The 18595-nt window shown below is 35.3% G+C and overlaps 1 protein-coding gene across 1 annotated transcript in view; it reads right to left on the bottom strand.

Moving 5' to 3' along the window:
- Nucleotides 1–18595, bottom strand: part of RFX3 (regulatory factor X3) — a 100003-nt gene that overhangs the window by 13541 nt on the left and 67867 nt on the right. The window contains exons 5-8 of the mRNA XM_058823772.1: nt 8199–8273; nt 3963–4144; nt 3262–3381; nt 654–775 (exon numbers count right to left, since the gene is read on the bottom strand). Coding sequence (XP_058679755.1) covers nt 654–775; nt 3262–3381; nt 3963–4144; nt 8199–8273 — 499 coding nt within the window. The remainder of the gene's footprint in view (nt 1–653; nt 776–3261; nt 3382–3962; nt 4145–8198; nt 8274–18595) is intronic.

Below are 18595 nucleotides of genomic sequence, written 5' to 3'. Positions count from 1 at the left end.
GAAAATCCCAACCAAATAAGCCTACACTAATAGCACACTCTATCAGCACAGCCAAGGATTCTTTTTACATAAACAATGAACTAAATTAAGATTTGTGTCTGTGACTGGAATACATGCTTAACTGGTCAACAAATCCACAATCTGGATATTTTTAAACGTGACCTCTGAGTTTTCAGTTTAAACTATTTGTCTTTTTCCACTCACAACACTAGAACACCCTTTCAAAACAGCTAGGAGTGGCTAACCTGCATAGTAGTGCAATGCCATAGTAGTGCAATCCCCCTATGCCAACTTTCACGAAATAAAATGCACTGTAATGCACATGAAGGAAACAACTTTCATAGCAGGAATTTCAATATGCACATTTAATATAATTATGCAAAGCAACTTCATATTTATGTAATATGAAGTACACCTCACACTGTTTTTTCTAATTTTCCTTTTATACTTACATTATGCATATTAAATATTACATAGAACTTAAATTACATAAAGCATAATTTAAGTGCCTTTTGGTTCTGTTGAGAGTAAGGATTTTACAGAGGGCATGATAACTTCAGATGCAACTATTTTACTTGTCTGGCTTGATATTCACTGTGAAAACAAAGTTCACCTTACTTATTTATATAGCAGTATAAAGCCTGCTTTTGTACCTAGAAACTGTTGATGATGTTGACTTTGGGCAATTACAGTTTGTTCAACAGATGCGCCTGTCTGTTGACCACTTCCTGTGAAGCCATCTGCAACTCCATCCACTTTCTGCATAGGCTTATACCTGCAAAATATCAAGTACAAAATTATCCCTTCTGTTTACTTCTTCATAAATGGAACACTGAGTTTGATTTTTCCATCTCAAAATAAAATTTTCAGCAAAAGCGTCAAAAGAATTTGGAGGTTCTTACTTACTTTGTAAAAAACAGAAGGAAAAAAGCACTAAGGGAAGCCAGAGTGTTAACAATGGCTTACAGAATTTACAAAGGTGATATTCCAGCAGTACTCCCAATTTCTGCTAGAATTTAGCTTAGTAACAGCATATTGTAACACTGGCAAATTTATACCAAAAAAATCAAATCCTTCCCTTTCCACACAGATTGACATAATTTTGTAAAACAAAGGTAATGTTTCATGACTTTTAAGAAGCAACAATACTGTCTCATAATAATGAAGACTTAAAACAAGCACTTTTTGATACTGAAGTTATGCAAATCCAAAAGCTTCATGGTTCCCAAATTAAGAAAAGGAATGAAGAAAAATGAAGCATACATTCAGTCTACAGCTTTTGCTGAAGAGAACTAGAAGTATTTATTCAACTAAATGTGTCTGATAGAGATGGTAGAATTGGTATAACTACCAAGAAAAAAAGTGTATTGACTGCAATTTACCACTAATTTAAAAGACAAAAGAACCACTAGAAATATTAATAAGCTGACGAAAGAGAAATATTCCCATAATCAAGAAAATTAAAATATTCAGTTTTTTAGTTCTCTCTTAATAAATCCTGCTAGAATTTTTGAATACACGTGGATAATAATGATAAGAACACACACTGTTGTATATGAAACACTGAAATTAAATACTAAGCCCTCTATAGCACAGTATTTTCATGTAAAAGCTACATATTGTGCATAATGGTACCTTGCAGTTCCCACCCATCATCAATACCTTTACAGATTCTCACAGCAGAGCTTAGGATTGGTGTGAATTGAGCCTGAATTGGGTGCATGTTGGTGCAGGTACACGTGTACAAGTACAAAACATGGGGCACAGAAGTGTACACTAACTGCACACAGTGCCATATGTGTGATTTTGTTCAGATATAATCAAGGAACATGCTGACTTAAAGTTAAGAAAATTATGCCAAACATATTTAGCTAAGGGAAATAAGGGAACTGTGTAAGACATACAGTGGTCTTAAATAAAATAATCAAGCAAATAATACAAAAAGAAATATCCAGTCCTAACAGTTATATAATGAAATTCCAAAATCACTTTTTCTTTGTGAATCATGAAGAAGACAAGAGATGTGACAGTGTTTAGCTGACTGGCATCATTTTTCCAGAAATAATTCTAGTTAGACCATATGTTTTGGTGCACATATGTAATTTTGAATGCAAGTGAATGAAATGTCTAAGTGAATGAGATTGAGTGGGTAAAATAAGCTTGCTGGGAGATTTTGTAAATATCTATCATCATTCCTTACTATATAATCCTGCCATGGTTTTTGTAATAAGCATTTTCTACATGATGTTAGTATGAGACATCTCATGCTCCTGTATTATGCTCAGCAAAAGACAGTTAAGACCATATATCTTACCATGAGCTTCCATTTAGTGTTGTAAATAATCTGTACTGTCTGGAAATGACAGTAAAATAATTTCTGATCAAAATGATCTTTGTGTTTGAAGTTAAGTTTGAAAAGTTTGAAGTTAAAAGTTTATGTTTTCGATATTTCAGTTGTGTACAAAGACACAAAATATGCTTGGTACACTATACCAAACTTTGTTCAACTGAAGGTTTTTGGAGGAGTAAGTGTTCTAAAGATGACTTGCTTGATGTAGTGCTCTTCTATTGATTAGAATCATGAAATTATGCATCTAATGTATTTTACTTTAGAGCAATATGACTGGCTAGTAACACCAGTCAAATCAAAATTAATTTTCAAAGATTATTAATTTTCAAAGATAATTAATTTTCTGTTTAAAATAGTTTTTAATATGCATATTCACACATTCTTTCACCACCAGTACAGCCCTGTGCCGCAGTTTTCAACTACTTCTGAGCCTTCACAGGTTCCTCAGGAAGAACAGATCCTAAGTGAATATACTTACATATACTTGGAGGCAAACCATTGAGGTCATATTAATTCTTCATAGGGACATGAAATAAATTCCAAGCAACTTAATTGTAAGTTCTCTGATAAGAAGTGTGAACATAAAATGATACAGCAATGAAAAGAAATAGGAATGTTGAAATTAAAGCTCTTACTGCTTTTACTCGTCTTGTGGGACAAGAATTCAATATTGTTAAGAAGAATCTGTTCATATTATAGGTAATCATTATTTATTTTCTGCAAATTTATGACAATTTCTAGGTAAATATTCTTTCACTTTGACTGGTGCCTGACATCATTGACATCAATTGGGTATTCAGCACACTTTTGTTTTCACAGCAAAAAAGCTGAACAGGAATTTGAACTTGTCCATGTAAGGAAAAGACTTGATGAATGAGAAATAGCATGAATAGATGTGTTTCACACTTTACCTCTGTTTCTGCTGCATGGGCTGTTGTCTCATGGCCATATATTGCATGTCCTCTTGTAGTCGATTAAGAGGAGAGTCTGGCTTGACCCGAATCCCATAATAATGATACTTGGAGTTCCCCCTTTATGGAAGAGCAAGCATTAAAAGAGCAGTAATACTAGTTTTACATATTTTCTTTACATTTACTTTAAAATTTACATTGACTGGAAAACAACACACACAAATCAGGTCTGGCTCTCCTGTCATACCTGTTTTACATCAGTGTCTTTTTGCTACCTTTGGGAAATTAACTCACTCTCTTAAACAAATATTATCAGCATACTAACTTGCAGTCCACTTCAGTAAGAAAAATAAAATGCAAATAAATACAAATTATCTAGTATGGGCAAATAGTATTTCTTAGTGATTTCCAAATAGAAAGTTATGTTTTATTTGTAATGATAAAAATCTGAAGTGTAGTGACCAAAATACAAACACATTAACTGTCAAAAGCAGAAGAAATGAAACTATAATAGTAGCATCTTGAAAAAACACAGAACTGTTCAACATGAAGAAATAGAACTGACAGAAAAACACTAATATTTTAATAAAGGATTCTTATTAAAAGAATTCTTATGTATTCTTTTTCCTAGCAGACTAGTTTCTTATCCATAATTATTACCTTTATTTTTTATTATAATTCAGGATTTCAATTGCACAAACCTAGTTCCAAGTCTTCTGGTCCGTAGTCCCATGAAGATTGACCGTATGAGTTTTCCAAAGGAGGCAGCATTGACTGGATCCAACTTGTGCTCCTGACAGTGTCTTAAGTAATGGTTGTAAAGGGTACTTCTTGGAAGGCTCACTCCTTCTGCAGTTTCATAGTTGTCTAAAAGCCATTGAAGCTATATCACATACAAAACAGAAAAAAAACCACCCTATTATATACTTTATTGAAAATACTGTAGCCATACAGCATTAACTTCTGACAGATGGAACCACTCTTCAGGTCTATTAAAAATTACTTTCTTCCTCAGAGTGTCTTTAAATGTTAGTTACAATACAATACAATAATGCTTTGATATCTTCAGAATTACCAGGGAATAATAGCAGAATTCATTGCATTTGTGACTTCAGGGAAGTACCCTTTTCTTAAAATATTTTTGATTCAGTACCACATATCAGTATGTAATAAAGGTATCTATGCTTTGGAGACAAATTGTTAGTACCACAAAGAAATAAAGGAATCATGAATGTAATACACATAAACTGCAGAAAACAAACTTCTTGGGCACAATAGGTTATTAATGTATTTGCAAAACTGGAAAATGATACTGTTTCTCTTTGTTGTTAAAAAACATTAAGATACAAATTAAAAAAAAAGCTACTGCATAAAAGTCAGAGAGCTACCTAGGTAACATTGAAAATAATTGGTACGTCTATGAATCATTAGGGATACAAACCCTTTCAGCTGTAGCCTGCTTGCCTTTGACTTCCAAATGGAACAGAATGAGTTTCTTGGAAAAACAGTAATCTTTTCATGTAATTGTGGTAGATAATTAGAAACATGCAAGAAGAGACATTATGTAACATCACTGCATGTTCTAAGTACAGCACACTCACGACACACCTCTAGCTGTTGCTAATACACAAAAAAATGTTAAAAGGACAATTTAATACTCCTAGATTTAGTACTAAAGGAAAATCACAAAATATAGCAAAACCAATAGACTCTGAGAATTCATTAAATTTCACTGTTTTTATTTTTTGATAAGTCAACATTTTCCTTATTTTTTCCTGCACTTGTCATGGATCGCTAGAGTTTTCTCACCTCTAGAAAAATACAGAAAGAAGATGCAAATACTTCCAAGACATAAGATTTTTAGCTTGGTTTGCAGGCAATTTTGCATTTCAAATAAAGAAAATGAAGAAGTCCAGTTAATCATGATTTATGATTGTTTTATATGTACTAACATTCACAAGTGCTTCCAAACTGTCATTTTGAAATATAGCTGAAGAAAAGGTATAATTGTTAATATTTGAGTTTTGTGTGAATGTATCAGACTTATTTCACTAGTGATCTGACCTAAGCCTGTCTCGGCTTACAAACGTAATTATAACTTTCAGTGGTTGCAATCTATCCATACTGAAAATCTGTTATTACATTTCTATTTGTATTAATACATTTATATAACATTTGTCATATATTATTACATCTAGAATTGAATCAGAACTATACAGAACTTGAAGTACTTCTGCTTTCCCCAAGGGGAAAAACTCTGTCAATCCCAAAAGACTGACAAACAAAAAATTAATTATTTTGCAATTAAGTTCTGTGTGTAGCATTAAAGATATTTTCCTCCAGATGGTTTCTAATCTATTATTAATCACTTTGAGTGCACTTCATTAATTATATGAATTTCTAACAGATGTTATTTCAAACATAACTTGCATTATTCAACACACAAAAAGCCAAATGAAAAGTTAAGTGCAATACTAGAATTTTTGCTCTTGGAAGGAGTTACTTAGTAGTAAGGGCTTGAAATCCTTACTTCATAGATTATAGCCTGGAAGAAAAAGTGCAGTTAATTCATGATTTTAAGAGAAAATTGAATCCAAACATTACTGTAAACAACTTTTTAAAGAATCCAAACAACACTTCTCCATCAAGCTGAAATACAATTCTAAAATTGTTCAGGTTTGAGTGGTGGGTTATGAATTTCTAGTACTGACCATAATGTAATGCTAAGATGAGGAAAGGTACTAAATATTCACAGAGCCAGACCTGTTAAATTGAGTGTGATTTCAATTAATCGGCAATGTTTATAAAACACTCAACTATCAATAGGCTGAATAAGTTGATCCCACGCAGAAATACATCAAGAAACAAAAGAAAACAGAGGAGAAATTACAAACTCCTTGAAATGAGAACTCATGTATTTAGGAAAACAAATCCTACAAAACTTCATTGAGGTAACAAAGGTTGAAAATTTAAATCCCAAACTAAAATATTTCCACAAATTAATTTATCACCTTCTAAGTGTATAAGTTAATTAAAAACACAATTTAGAATTCCATTTTAAAATCTGTTAAGCAAATTATTTAATAAATGCCAAACCAAACCATTAGAAGGCAAATTCAAGAAAAGTTTAAAGAGACAAAGTGTACAACTACACTCAAACTTTCTTTACACTGTCCTTGAGTTTAAAGACAATAATCATTGCTTTAAAAACAGGCAAAATATCCTGTAAGCTTGATCTAGATTTTAAATTTCTTTCAAAATGACCAAAAGCAGTAAAGACTTTTTGCGATAAAAATGTGTGCAAGGGTTGTTTTAAATTCTTCTTTCCCCACAGAGTCAAAGATACATCCCTAACACAGTATTTTTCACTAAGTGTTCACAGTCAAGAATATCACGGAAAGTCTTCATAGCTGGAAGGACTGTGATCTTCTGTACCAATCTTGTTATTGGGAAGACACTGTGAACAGTGCCTAGAACTAGGAATGAGTGAAACACAGCTTAGGGAGGCACTGCAGCTTATCTTGTAATCTTTCTTAGTTTTATACAATGACTAGAGACTTCCTAACAGGTTTAAACACAAACTTACAATAGTTCTAGTGTTTTAAGTCTTTTTAGATGGTTCTAAAACATTCCCGAAAAAGTCACAGCCTGTTAAAAATTACATTTAAACAATCATTTTGATATTATCAGTCCAATAATATCTATTATTATTTAAATAATAATTTTGATACCACCTTATCTTCAAAATAATTATTTTGTAAGCAGAAAAGGTGGAATTTAAATTTTCTTTCTGTATATAATTTCCTGTAACTTTTTATGATACAGTTTTCCTCTAAATTTTAGATTTAAGAAAAAAAACAGCTTGCCTAAATTCTCCACAAAACATTTTTAATTTCAAGTTCAACAAAACCAGACCCCTACAGGAAAAAAATCCAAATCCAAACCCAAACCTTCTAAAGCATACATTTTTAATTTAATTTCCAAAGGATAATCTCTACTATCATATTCTACATTTCAGACTGCAAACTAAATTTCAATTTCTTCTGTAAAGCAATAATGGTATTTGAATTCATATAATAAGGAAAGCTGAGAAGGAAAAAAAGTAATATGAATACAAACCAATCAACATGGCAAAAATACAAAATTCAAAACCATAAGAACCAACAGAAAAAAAAACATTTCAGAAGGACTAACAACTTACAAAGTAATAACATTATTTACATAATAAGTTTAAAATTAACTTGGTCTTTTTCCTTTATTTTAAAGTTTTATATAATGAACTTGTCACTATATTTGGAGATCATGTTTTCCCCAAATATCTTTTAGCTTTGTCTATGAAATGTTAGACTTGCAGCGTAAGAACAAAGTAAAAGGCAGATGAATAAGACATTTCTGTGTACTTCAAATTAAGGCACTGCTTTCAATTTTGACCAGGTCATCAGAAGGATCCTTAGGATTCTTAAGTAATTTCAAAATAAACTCACTAGTCAGAATAAATGAAGAAACACCTAGGAATAACCTAAATATATTATTTAGGTGTGCTTTTTCTTCTCTTCCTCTTCACATGCCACAAAATTAGTATATGGTACACAGTTCTTATGATGCAGACAATTGTATTTAAAATGCCAAAAGCCACCTAATTTAGAATTAATTGAACCTTAGCTTGATATTTACACTGTAACCCGCAAAACAGTCAAATGTGTTAACTCATCCTAACACAGGTGTACAGCATAGGAAACAGGTAACACTCTGCAATATACCATAAAGACATTTAATCTGACAAAATAAAGCCATGGGAGGTGTAGTAGAAGATTACAAGCAACTAAGATGGGAAGATTAAGAGCAAAAAGTAATAATAAAATAAAACAAACATTTAGAGGCAGGCTAAGCATGCAGAACAAGCAAGAGAGAGTGTATGTGAAGAAGAGACAACTTACATGGCTGTTGAGAAGAGAGCTTCTGTGAGTGGACAGACCATCAGACTTTTGCAGTGTCTCAATCGCCATTTCAATCTGATAATAGATGTCATTAAAAAAAGGACTCAAGATGGGATAGTAAAAAAGCCTGATCAGAGAAGTTTTGACAGATTCCTTACAGACCAACAGAAATGCCTGCTTTATTCCTGGCTAGGGCATATATTTTATTAAAAGGCCTCAATCTAGAGTCCCAGTGAACACAAGCCTCCTCAATGGGGTCAGAAAGTCCTTGCACATATCCAATTTTGCTAGCATGTATAATGCAGGATCACAGCCTCAAAGTTCATTTTACCTTCCAAACTGCTCAGAATGAGCTCAAAGAAGTAGAATTACTGGTGAGCTGCACAGAAATAAAAATAACCCAGTCGGAACAAAAACATAATCACTAAAGTAAAAAAAAAAAATTTAAAAAAATCCCTAAACAATTTTATGGAAGGCCTCCATATGTTTTCCCTTCAACTATACCAGGAAGAAACATGCAGAGCTTGCAATAAGAACTGAATTAGAAACAAAACTTTAACTATCTGAAATCACAGAATCAAATCCCAAACCAAAGTAATTCAATAGGCTTTACACCATTAGCTTCACTGGGACAGGACATCAATCCTTACTCCTGCCAGTACCCTTTGAAGATCCCCAGCTGCCAAAGTAAATGGAAAGTCAGGAGTTACACAGACTGCAGGATCCAGCCTTTGGAAAAGCAGATTTGTTCACAATAATTTTGCTTTTAGAAAGGAAAAGAAAACACAGTATAACTAAAATACAAAGGAGATTTTTTTCAAATTCAAATGTATGGTTACTCTCATGTCCATTTTCTCTCTTTTCCTTTTAATTAACAATGGATATTTTGGTTTTGATCAGTTTGGCAACAACATTAAAGAAAAAACCTAAGTGTAATTTATCTGGGGGGCCAGAAGAGCAAAAACCAACAATGAAAATGACAGAGACAATGGAATGCACAGTAAGAAAAGGCACACAATTATTAGCTACAATAAATGGCCGAAATGAAAGCAATGGAACCACCACTTAAACTTTAAAAAAAATACTTATAATTATCTCTGCAAACGTTTTTAATGAGCCCTGTCTATCGTACTTCAAATACCACAGTACTAATTTTCATTTTAATGATATAATTTATCAATATTGGCTGAATTTACTCTCTGTATAGTAGAAATGGAAAACTACTATAGCTGATATTTGAATTTACCTGTAAAACTAGTTTCTCCTTTTTTTGAGGGCAATTGACAAGTATTTTAATATATTAGCTGTCAGGAGCAATTTCTTTTACTTGTGTAATATTAGCTTTGCAAGTCTTTAAAAAAAGGTACATTATTAAATATATGCAATTACTATATTAAAAAACATTCTTGCTTGGCAATAACGTTCTTTCTTTTAACAGTCTGACTTGCTTCAGTGGAATAAACCCGAAGTCAAAGTATTAAATCACACAGGAATGATCAACTTTTAAAAGCATGCTTCAAGAAAAAAACTACAAGGTCAAAAGATCATCATAAGGTCAGTTTACTATATATTGTAGCCAGAGAGTTTCCCTTCCTAAAAAAATACTACAATCAAAGAATTGAGAGTGTACAGACATTTAAATCCTAAATCTGAATGTTAGGTCACATGTACCACAGCGCTTAATCCACAGCAGTACTGTACACCAGGGTTACACTGCCTGCTGCTCATTCCACTACTGCCCTACTCTCATTTTGTTGCTGCAACTTGTGGTCTTCTTTGTTCAGGAAACCAACCTGCTAAAAAAATTGGCATCTCTAGTAATTTCACTTGAAAAGTGGCATTACAATGACACTGACTTCTCACTGCCATATAAATTCCACGGCTTTTGTGGGCTTTTCATCATTTGGGAGATGTTTGTTGCTGGAGTTGCTTTTAGTAGATTTCATGACTATAGCCACTGAAGGCACAGAATTTGTGTTCACTTTTTGTACATCACATAAGCCAAGCAACACTGGTCACCACTAAAACATGTTAATTACTTTATCAAGATCAGAAATGGGATCTATATTAAAAATGAGTCTCCACATATTCTACTAGGACAAGCTTAAAGAGAAATTGTTTTCACTACTATTTTGTTCACCATTTGTAGATAATATTTTGATAAAATGAACTTTAACCTTTATCTGACAGATGTATCCACACCAGAAACCCTCTTTGCATATAGGTTGTAAAATTACTTTAACTACTTTTGAGCATAAACTATGATTGAAGACAAATTTTTTAGACACTAAGTGATTCACTAGCGCTTTCTGAAAACTTATGGCTGCTTCTTGTTAGTGTCCTGCAGGGCTGAGTTCTAGGGCCAGTTCTGTTCATTTTTAACAATGATCTGGATACAGGACTTGAACGCACCTTTAGTAAGTTTGCAGATGTTATCAAACTGGGAGGCGCTGTAACTGGGAGGTGCTGTTGACTCTCCTGACGGACAAGAGGCCTTGCAGAGAGAGGGGAGGGATCTGGATAGAGTGGAGCACTGGGCAATCACCGGTGACATGAAAATGACAAGTCAAAATGCCAGATTCTGCACCTGGGATAAAGAAATGCCAGACACAAGTCTAAACTGGGAGAGGGGCGGCTCTGGGGTTGCAGAGAGGGTTCTGGGGGTGCTGCTTGGCAGCAGGCTTTGTGGCAGCCAGCAGTGTGCCCTGGCAGCCAGGAGGGCAGCAAACCCCCTCTGGGTGCAGCAAACCCCATCTGGGTGCAGCAAACCCCATCTGGGTGCAGCAAACCCCATCTGGGTGCAGCAAACCCCAACCTGAGTGCACCAAACCCCAGCCTGAGTGCAGCAAACCCCAGCCTGAGTGCAGCAAACCCCATCTGGGTGCAGCAAACCACATCTGGCTGCAGCAAACCCCATCTGGGTGCTGCAAAACTCCATCCTGAGTGCAGCAAACCCCATCCTGAGTGCACCAAACCCCATCCTGAGTCCAGCAAACCCCATCTGGGTGCACCAAACCCCATCCTGAGTGCAGCAAACCCCATCTGGGTGTAGCAAACCCCATCTGGGTGTAGCAAACCCCAGCCTGAGTGAGTCCAGCAAACCCCATCTGGGTGCAGCAAACCCCATCTGGGTGCAGCAAACCCCATCCTGAGTGCAGCAAACTCCATCTGGGTGCAGCAAACCCCATCTGGGTGCAGCAAACCCCATCCTGAGTGCAGCAAACCCCATCTGGGTGCAGCAAACCCCATCCTGAGTGCAGCAACCTTGGCACTCTAAAGGGTGACTGTCTCTCTGTGTCCAGCATTAGGGCAGGGCCTCCTGTCCAGAGCTGGGTGCAGCTCTGGGCTCCACCATTTCAGAACCATGGGAAGGTCTGCGAAGGCATCTGGAGAAGGGCAAGAAGGCGTCTGGTGGAAGAACTGGACACCGTGGCCTGTGAGGAGCTGCTAAGGGCTGAGGGCTTGTCTAGTCTGGAGAAAAGCAGCTGAGGGGCAACCTCCTTGCTCTCCACAGCTTCCTGAGGAGGGGAAGTGGAGAGGGAGGTGCTGATCTCTTCTCCCTGGGACCCAGTGACAGGATGTGGGGGAATGGCTCAAAGCTGCACCAGGAGAGGTTCAGACTCGCCATTAGGAAGCATTTCTTTACAGAGAGGGTGGTCAAGCTTGATAATGCCCTGAGCCTATCAATGTGTAAGGGCCATTTGGACAGAGCCCTTAAGAGCCTGCTTTACCATTGGGTCGGCCCTGAAGTGAAGCAGGTGGGCTATATTATTCTTGTAGGCCCCCCACAGCTGAAATATTTTATTTTCTTCTACTCTGCTATTCCAAGGGTTTGGGTTTTCAGGAGGCTCTGTGCGACACCCATGTACAGGAAATAGAAGCTATCCAAGTAAAAAGTTCCTTATATGAAGGATCTGTTCCTTATGTGAACGATCTGTTCCTTCAAGCTTTTAGATTCTAAGTTCTGGCCAGAGACTTTTATTTAGGCTGTAAAAAACTGAACACTACCCCTCTATTCTAATAGCACTTAAGCACAAACACGGAATAACTACACAGGTAATACAGTGTGTATTACTATAATACTTTGTTGACAGACGAAAGTAATTTTAACATTTAAAATTATATTCTGTAAAAATGCAAAAGGAAGACTGATACCCTTCCATTTTTAACAATAAACTGTGAGAGATTCCAGGCACAACTTCCTACATATTTATCTGATATGTTAAATAGGAAGAATTTCATTTATTTGAATATGTAATCAGTCATACATTCCCCCTTTTCTTGCCTTAATAAACTACAATAATTTATTTAAAAGTTCTGATAACTGAAATATACACTATCACTCACACTGCAATTCCAACTAAACCATGTTAGATGTTACACTACATGTAGGAAGACTAATCAGTTTGTACAGTTACAAACATAGGCAGTCACTAAATTAAGAGCATTATAGATTGTGAATTTCTTCAATTTACTTTGTTAGTGAGCTAAAACACTGCCATATACTCAGATACAATCAATAAGGAATAAGGATATTCTCCTGGGGTTAAAAACTTCAGCAGTTTGATCCCAGTATGTGCATCTACAATGTAATCCTTACATGATCTCCTGATTTGGAAGTTACTGACTGTTTTTGCTAGGTTATGTCTCAGTATTCATTAACATGTTACTAGATAAACAAATGACACGTAATAGTCTAAGATGCATATAGCACAGACATAGCAAACACCTATCCCAAACCCACTTTGCAAAAAACTCCCTTCCTCTTAGGAAGAAGAAAGAAATAGTGGTTTTCCACATGATTCAGCTAACAATTTCCACGATCAACTAACAATTTCACAATTACTACAAAATGTTATCATAAGTTGCTCTGAGGAATAAAAAAAAAAAAAGAAAACAATGTGCAGAAATTGAAGTCCTGCTGTTTAGTGAACAATCTGGGCAGCCTACAATTTTCTTTTTTTTATCTGTTTGCCTTTGCAAACCACTGTCCACCAGCAGCAGGGCAGGCAGGTGGTATCTTAGTATTCAATACATTGTTGCAACATCTTGAAAAAAGAGAGCTACTGTCTCTTTTTCCACAGGCACCTCTCATTCACAATGCCCTTTATCCACTTCCAAAGGTTCACCCTTTCAGGCTTTAAAGGAAGTGAAATTCTAAAGCAGCTATCATCACAATGCTCCATTATGAAGGAATTATGTATACATATTCATCATATGTATACAAGAAAGGCTGATTTGGTGGTACAGCTAGCTAAGTCCTGGGTACTCGAGGCAATTGCGCCTACCTAAATAAGGCAGAATGAATCTGAAAATACATGATAATGGACACAGGCTTTTTGAAAATGTGACAATTTCAGGCTTTTAGGATGCCACAAACATGCATGGTTCATGTTGGCTTTCAGTACTATTTCAGGACAGAGTATTCATGTATATAATACTGCTTTCTGAAACCTGTGCCAGAGGGTTGTGTTAGGCCGACAAGCTTGCTCACAAGAAACAAGCTTGAAAATGAAATTATATTGACCATGTGAGGAGAACTCCAATCTAGTCTGTACAGCTGGAGACTTAAATCTAAAAGATTTGCATTCCTGTCAATAGAAAAAGCTGTAGCAACACCTGCAAACAGATTTTGTGAAATTTTGCAAAAAATATTGAAACAATACCATGAAAACAGACAGAAAGATACTTCTTTAAGTCTGTGGAATGAAAGAACTGTAAATATGCAGAAAGAGAAGAAGAAAAAAAAAGCTGTAAAATTAGTGTGGTATTTTACATAAAGCTGACCTTAAAAGAATGCTGATAAACCTTAAAGACTTAGATAAAGAAGGGCTTTTTTTATTTCTAAAAACTCCCCTGGTTAAATTCTAAATATGAAAATTTAATATACATAACAGATACGGGTCAAAACACCTGCTGCAAATGCACACTACCAGTAGTCTACAGGTACATAAAGCATGCATCCTGACTAATGAATACAGCATGTTCTCTAGTGATTATAAAAGAACACATGGAGTCATTTGGGAGAAAAAGCACACCTAGCAGTCACAGACTGGAAAAATAAAAAATGCTTGGAGTTAAATCCAATTACCTTTTCCTTCCCAAATTTTCAAATGTAATGTTATTACCCAGGTTCCAGGGTACCTTGACACAATTCAGGCGGGCTGATGCAAATCTCATGAAATTCAATAAAGTGAAGTGCAAGGTCCTACACTTGGGTCATGGCAATCACAGGCTACAGGGTGGGTGGAGAAGTGTGAAAGCTGCCCTGCAGAGAAATATTTAGGGGTCATGGTTGAGGAAAACCTCAACAGCAGCTGGCAATGTGCATTCACAGTCCAGAAGGCCAAAGGTGTCCTGGGCTGTACCTAAGCACTGCTGCCATCAGGGCCAGGGAGGGGATTCTGTCTGCTCAGACCCCACCTGCAGGGCTGCATCAGCTCTGGGCTCCCAGCACAGGAGGAACATGGACCTGTTGGAGCGAGTACCGAGAAGGGCATGAGGCTGATAAGAGAACTGGAGCATTTCCTCATGAGGACAGACTGAGGAAGTTGTGTCTGCTCTGCCTGGAGAAGAGAAAGTTGTGTGGAGACCTCACAGCAACTTCCAGATCTGAAGGGGGCCTGCAGCAAAGGTGGAGAGGGACTCTTAATCAGGAACTGCAGTGATAGGACAAGGAGTAATGGGTACAAACTGAAAGGAGAGAAACAAAGGTTGGAGATTAGGAAGAAATTCTTTACTGTCAGGGTGGCAAAAAACTGGAACAGACTGTCCAGAGAGGCTGTGGAATTGCCATCCCTGGGGCTGTTCAAGGCAAGGCTGGATAAGGTCTTGAGCAACCTCATCTAGAGGGATGTGTCCTTGTCCATGGCAGAGGACATTGGACTAAGTGATCTTTAATATTCCTTCCAATCCTTAACAATCTATGATTTTATGTTTAACTTCTTTGCTAGAAGTTCTCCAACACAGGGTCAAACTGACTAATCTTTTCCCTAGATCATCCAGTTATTTGTATACCTAGTGTCTCTTATATACATCTTTAAACATATTCTAAACCTTTTTCTCCGTGGTCATTTTCCCCACATTTGGAAAACAAACCAAAAAATCCCATATAAAAATCTGTTTCAAGCTTGTCATAAAGACTTTTGAAACATATACATTCCACCTAACACTGAAAAACACATGTAAATACATCAGAGTTGTTCACACCAGAGAACCAAAATAGAGAAACTAAACAGAAAATTCAACTCAGATTACTATTAAAATCAAATCTGAAAACATTTATGGCATGACAGCCTTAGACAGAGAGGGTGGCCATATTAGGACAAATGTTTATTTAATTGAAACCAAAGAAAACCTGTAGTCCTTCAGAAATGATGCATCTATGCCATTGACAACCAGACTGTTTTGAGAACATCATGTCAAGTCTCCTGGCATCCAGTTTATTATGCATTTTCAAACAAGAAGAATTAACACAAAGTCTTCCCATGGACTGAAAGATACCTATTTTTGATCTCTTATGATGAAAAAATTGCATTTCTTAAAATATTTTCAAATCAGAAACTGGAATATTGCATTGGAATAAACCAAGTTTCCAACTATTTGGTTTTTTGATAAACAATACCAGAAATAAACATTAAACTGCCAAGATTGGAAACATTATCATTGCTACAGGGCTTTTATGGGGAAGACACGCTGAAAGCCAATGAGGCCAGACTGTATCAGAGGAGAAGCAAGGAGCATAGACAGATGAAGCCAGAATCTAGTTGGGGTAGGTGTGCCTGACCTTAGTAGCAATCATTCTTCCTTTCTCCTCACATTCCTTGTCTAGTGAAGATTGCATTATCTCAATAAAAGACTTCACAGTGTAGCAGCAAGGTACTCAAAGGGACAGAGAAATACAAATTATTTTGGTGACATTGCTACACTGAAACCTCTGGAAGAGAGGGGGACAAGCCACGATGCTAGATAGCCTGAAGCAGAAACCAAAGCAGGAGATTTATCAAGGCACAAGATCCACCTGATACCCTTTTTTCACAAAAGCCACTATACTCAGTTGCAGAAATAATAAGTAAATATCTTGCCTATTTATGATGTCAGACAAAATGATCTAATAATCCTTTTTGCATAAAAGTCTGTGCACCTTTGATTTGATCAGAAATGTTTTATTTTATGCTAAAATCTATTTAGCTACCCCAAAATCACCACAAAAGTTAAGCAATGGAGGAGGAAAAAGCTCCTGTACCAAGAAGGAAATTAATACATAAAATCTCACCTCAAACTTAAATCCAAATTATAACCATTATGCCCTTATCTAAGATGTAAAAACAGATAGTTTTTCTGAAATAGTTATAAGATTTCCACTAGAATTGTATTATCAGGATATGGTATTTGCATTGGGCCTTCTTACTTCTTGTTTTCTCTCCAATAATTACAAGATATTTTCAGCAGGTATTATCCTTCCTTTCAAGTTATTCCTTTGCATGCTGTGTTTACTAGCAGAACTAATAGTTTGTGGGGATACATTATATACATATAAATTTTGGTTTTATTTTCATGCAGATTTAGATTTGCACTGACATAGGATGAATTTCTGTAACAGCATGAGTGGAGACCTCCTGTGGTTGGTGACGACTGGTGAATGGTAACTATAAATTGAGGATCAGTCACAAAGCTTGTTAGCAAACAAGACTAATAGATGGGAGCCTCTCACTGACTGACAAGAATAACAACAAATTTATTACTAGAAACTGTATGAATTTTTTAACCTTGTGATATTATGAAATATGGTGATTAGATTACCTTCTTTCATGACAAGAACAATCCTTAGGTGTTTACATATGGGGAAAAAATGGAAGGAGATTTATATTTCATTAACACAGCAATCAATCCAATTTTTTGGAGAGTCTCTTAAATGTAGTGGTTCCTATTTAATGACAGCTGCCAGTAAACTAAACAGATGACTCTTTCATGCAAGTTTCAACATGCAAATTTGTTTCAAACAGACATCCAGCTAGGCTAAACCAATTCTTCTTCAATGCAATCACACACATTCTTGACCAATCCACAAACATACTCACATGAAAATGATAATTATGGAAATCTGCTTATCTACTGACCATCTTATATAGAAGTTCTTATAATCTGAATGCCTTTCTGGTTTTATAAAAAAAACCAACCTTTTCAGCATGTAAAGAAAGTAGTTTCATAGGCTAGCAAAGGATATAATGGAAAGAAGCAGTGTAACCAATGAAAAAGAAAAAAGTAAAGAAAAAGCTAACAAAAGTTATTCATGCATACCAACATAAACCTTTACTGTATATATGTTGGAATAGTTTTGAGAGAGCATAAGTCTTGATATTTTGGCTATAAAAGCAGTGCTACTGCATGCTGTAGCTTAATAAGGACTGCCTTCTTGTATGAATGTTTGACAGAAAATAAAACAAATTAAATATTACAACCAAAATATTAGCTCTTTATTGAAATTCTGAAGCAGAACTCAGAATTATATTAAACCATAAAGAAAAAGTGAAAATAAAATTAAGTTTAAAAGTCTATCTTTTATTGAATTCTACATAAAACAAATAGCTTATCTACTGAAGAGTAAATTAGATTTTTAATTTAATTTATCTAAAAGACAGTTAATAAAATTTACCTATTTTATATATTTGACTTATAACCTGAAACTCTTGTTTCTTCATTTCTTTTAACCTAAACTAAATGTATCAGAAAGAGTTAACATCGTTCATACAATAATTTGCTTATTAGATAATGTAATGATTTGATCAGTGAGGGTGATAAATGACAAAACAAGTGAAGTTATCAGCTGAAAAGAGTAAACAGAACTAGTACCTCTATGGCAAAATAAAGAGAACTTGTGATGACCATATATATTAATAAATAAATTCCTATTAATTTCTATATCCTTTTTCTCTATATGAAAATTCTCCAAACTAATCAAAACTGGGAAAAAATTTTCTGCATATTATTCTAGCAAAACAGTCTGGATACAGGTCACTTTGATCACTCTAATATATTCTCTACACAAGAATGAATAAAGTTATGATGGTAAAGATCAAATGAAGATCACAACTGAAACAAGCTCTATCTATCAAAGGTGCAATCCAATTAAAGTATTACATTGCTCTATTTCACTCAGTTTAGTTATGCCACCTAGTAAAATTAAAACACACGTGGTGCTTTCAAGTGAGCTTAAACTGAACCTTTAGCGTTTCAATTAATTCTTGTATGTTTCAGCTGAAACACACCTAGCCTAAAATTATTATCTAAAATCATATTGTGTCCCAGTTCCTTAGCAAGAAATGTACTTCTGATTACTCCAATGTATCATTCTTATAGAAGTATACTATACAGAAGAAATAATACACTAAGAAACA

Source organism: Ammospiza caudacuta, chromosome Z (assembly GCF_027887145.1).
Source record: "Ammospiza caudacuta isolate bAmmCau1 chromosome Z, bAmmCau1.pri, whole genome shotgun sequence".
Classification (NCBI taxonomy): domain Eukaryota; kingdom Metazoa; phylum Chordata; class Aves; order Passeriformes; family Passerellidae; genus Ammospiza; species Ammospiza caudacuta.
Note: the sequence above shows the minus strand (reverse complement) of the source record. Positions and strands in the feature narration are given on the sequence as shown.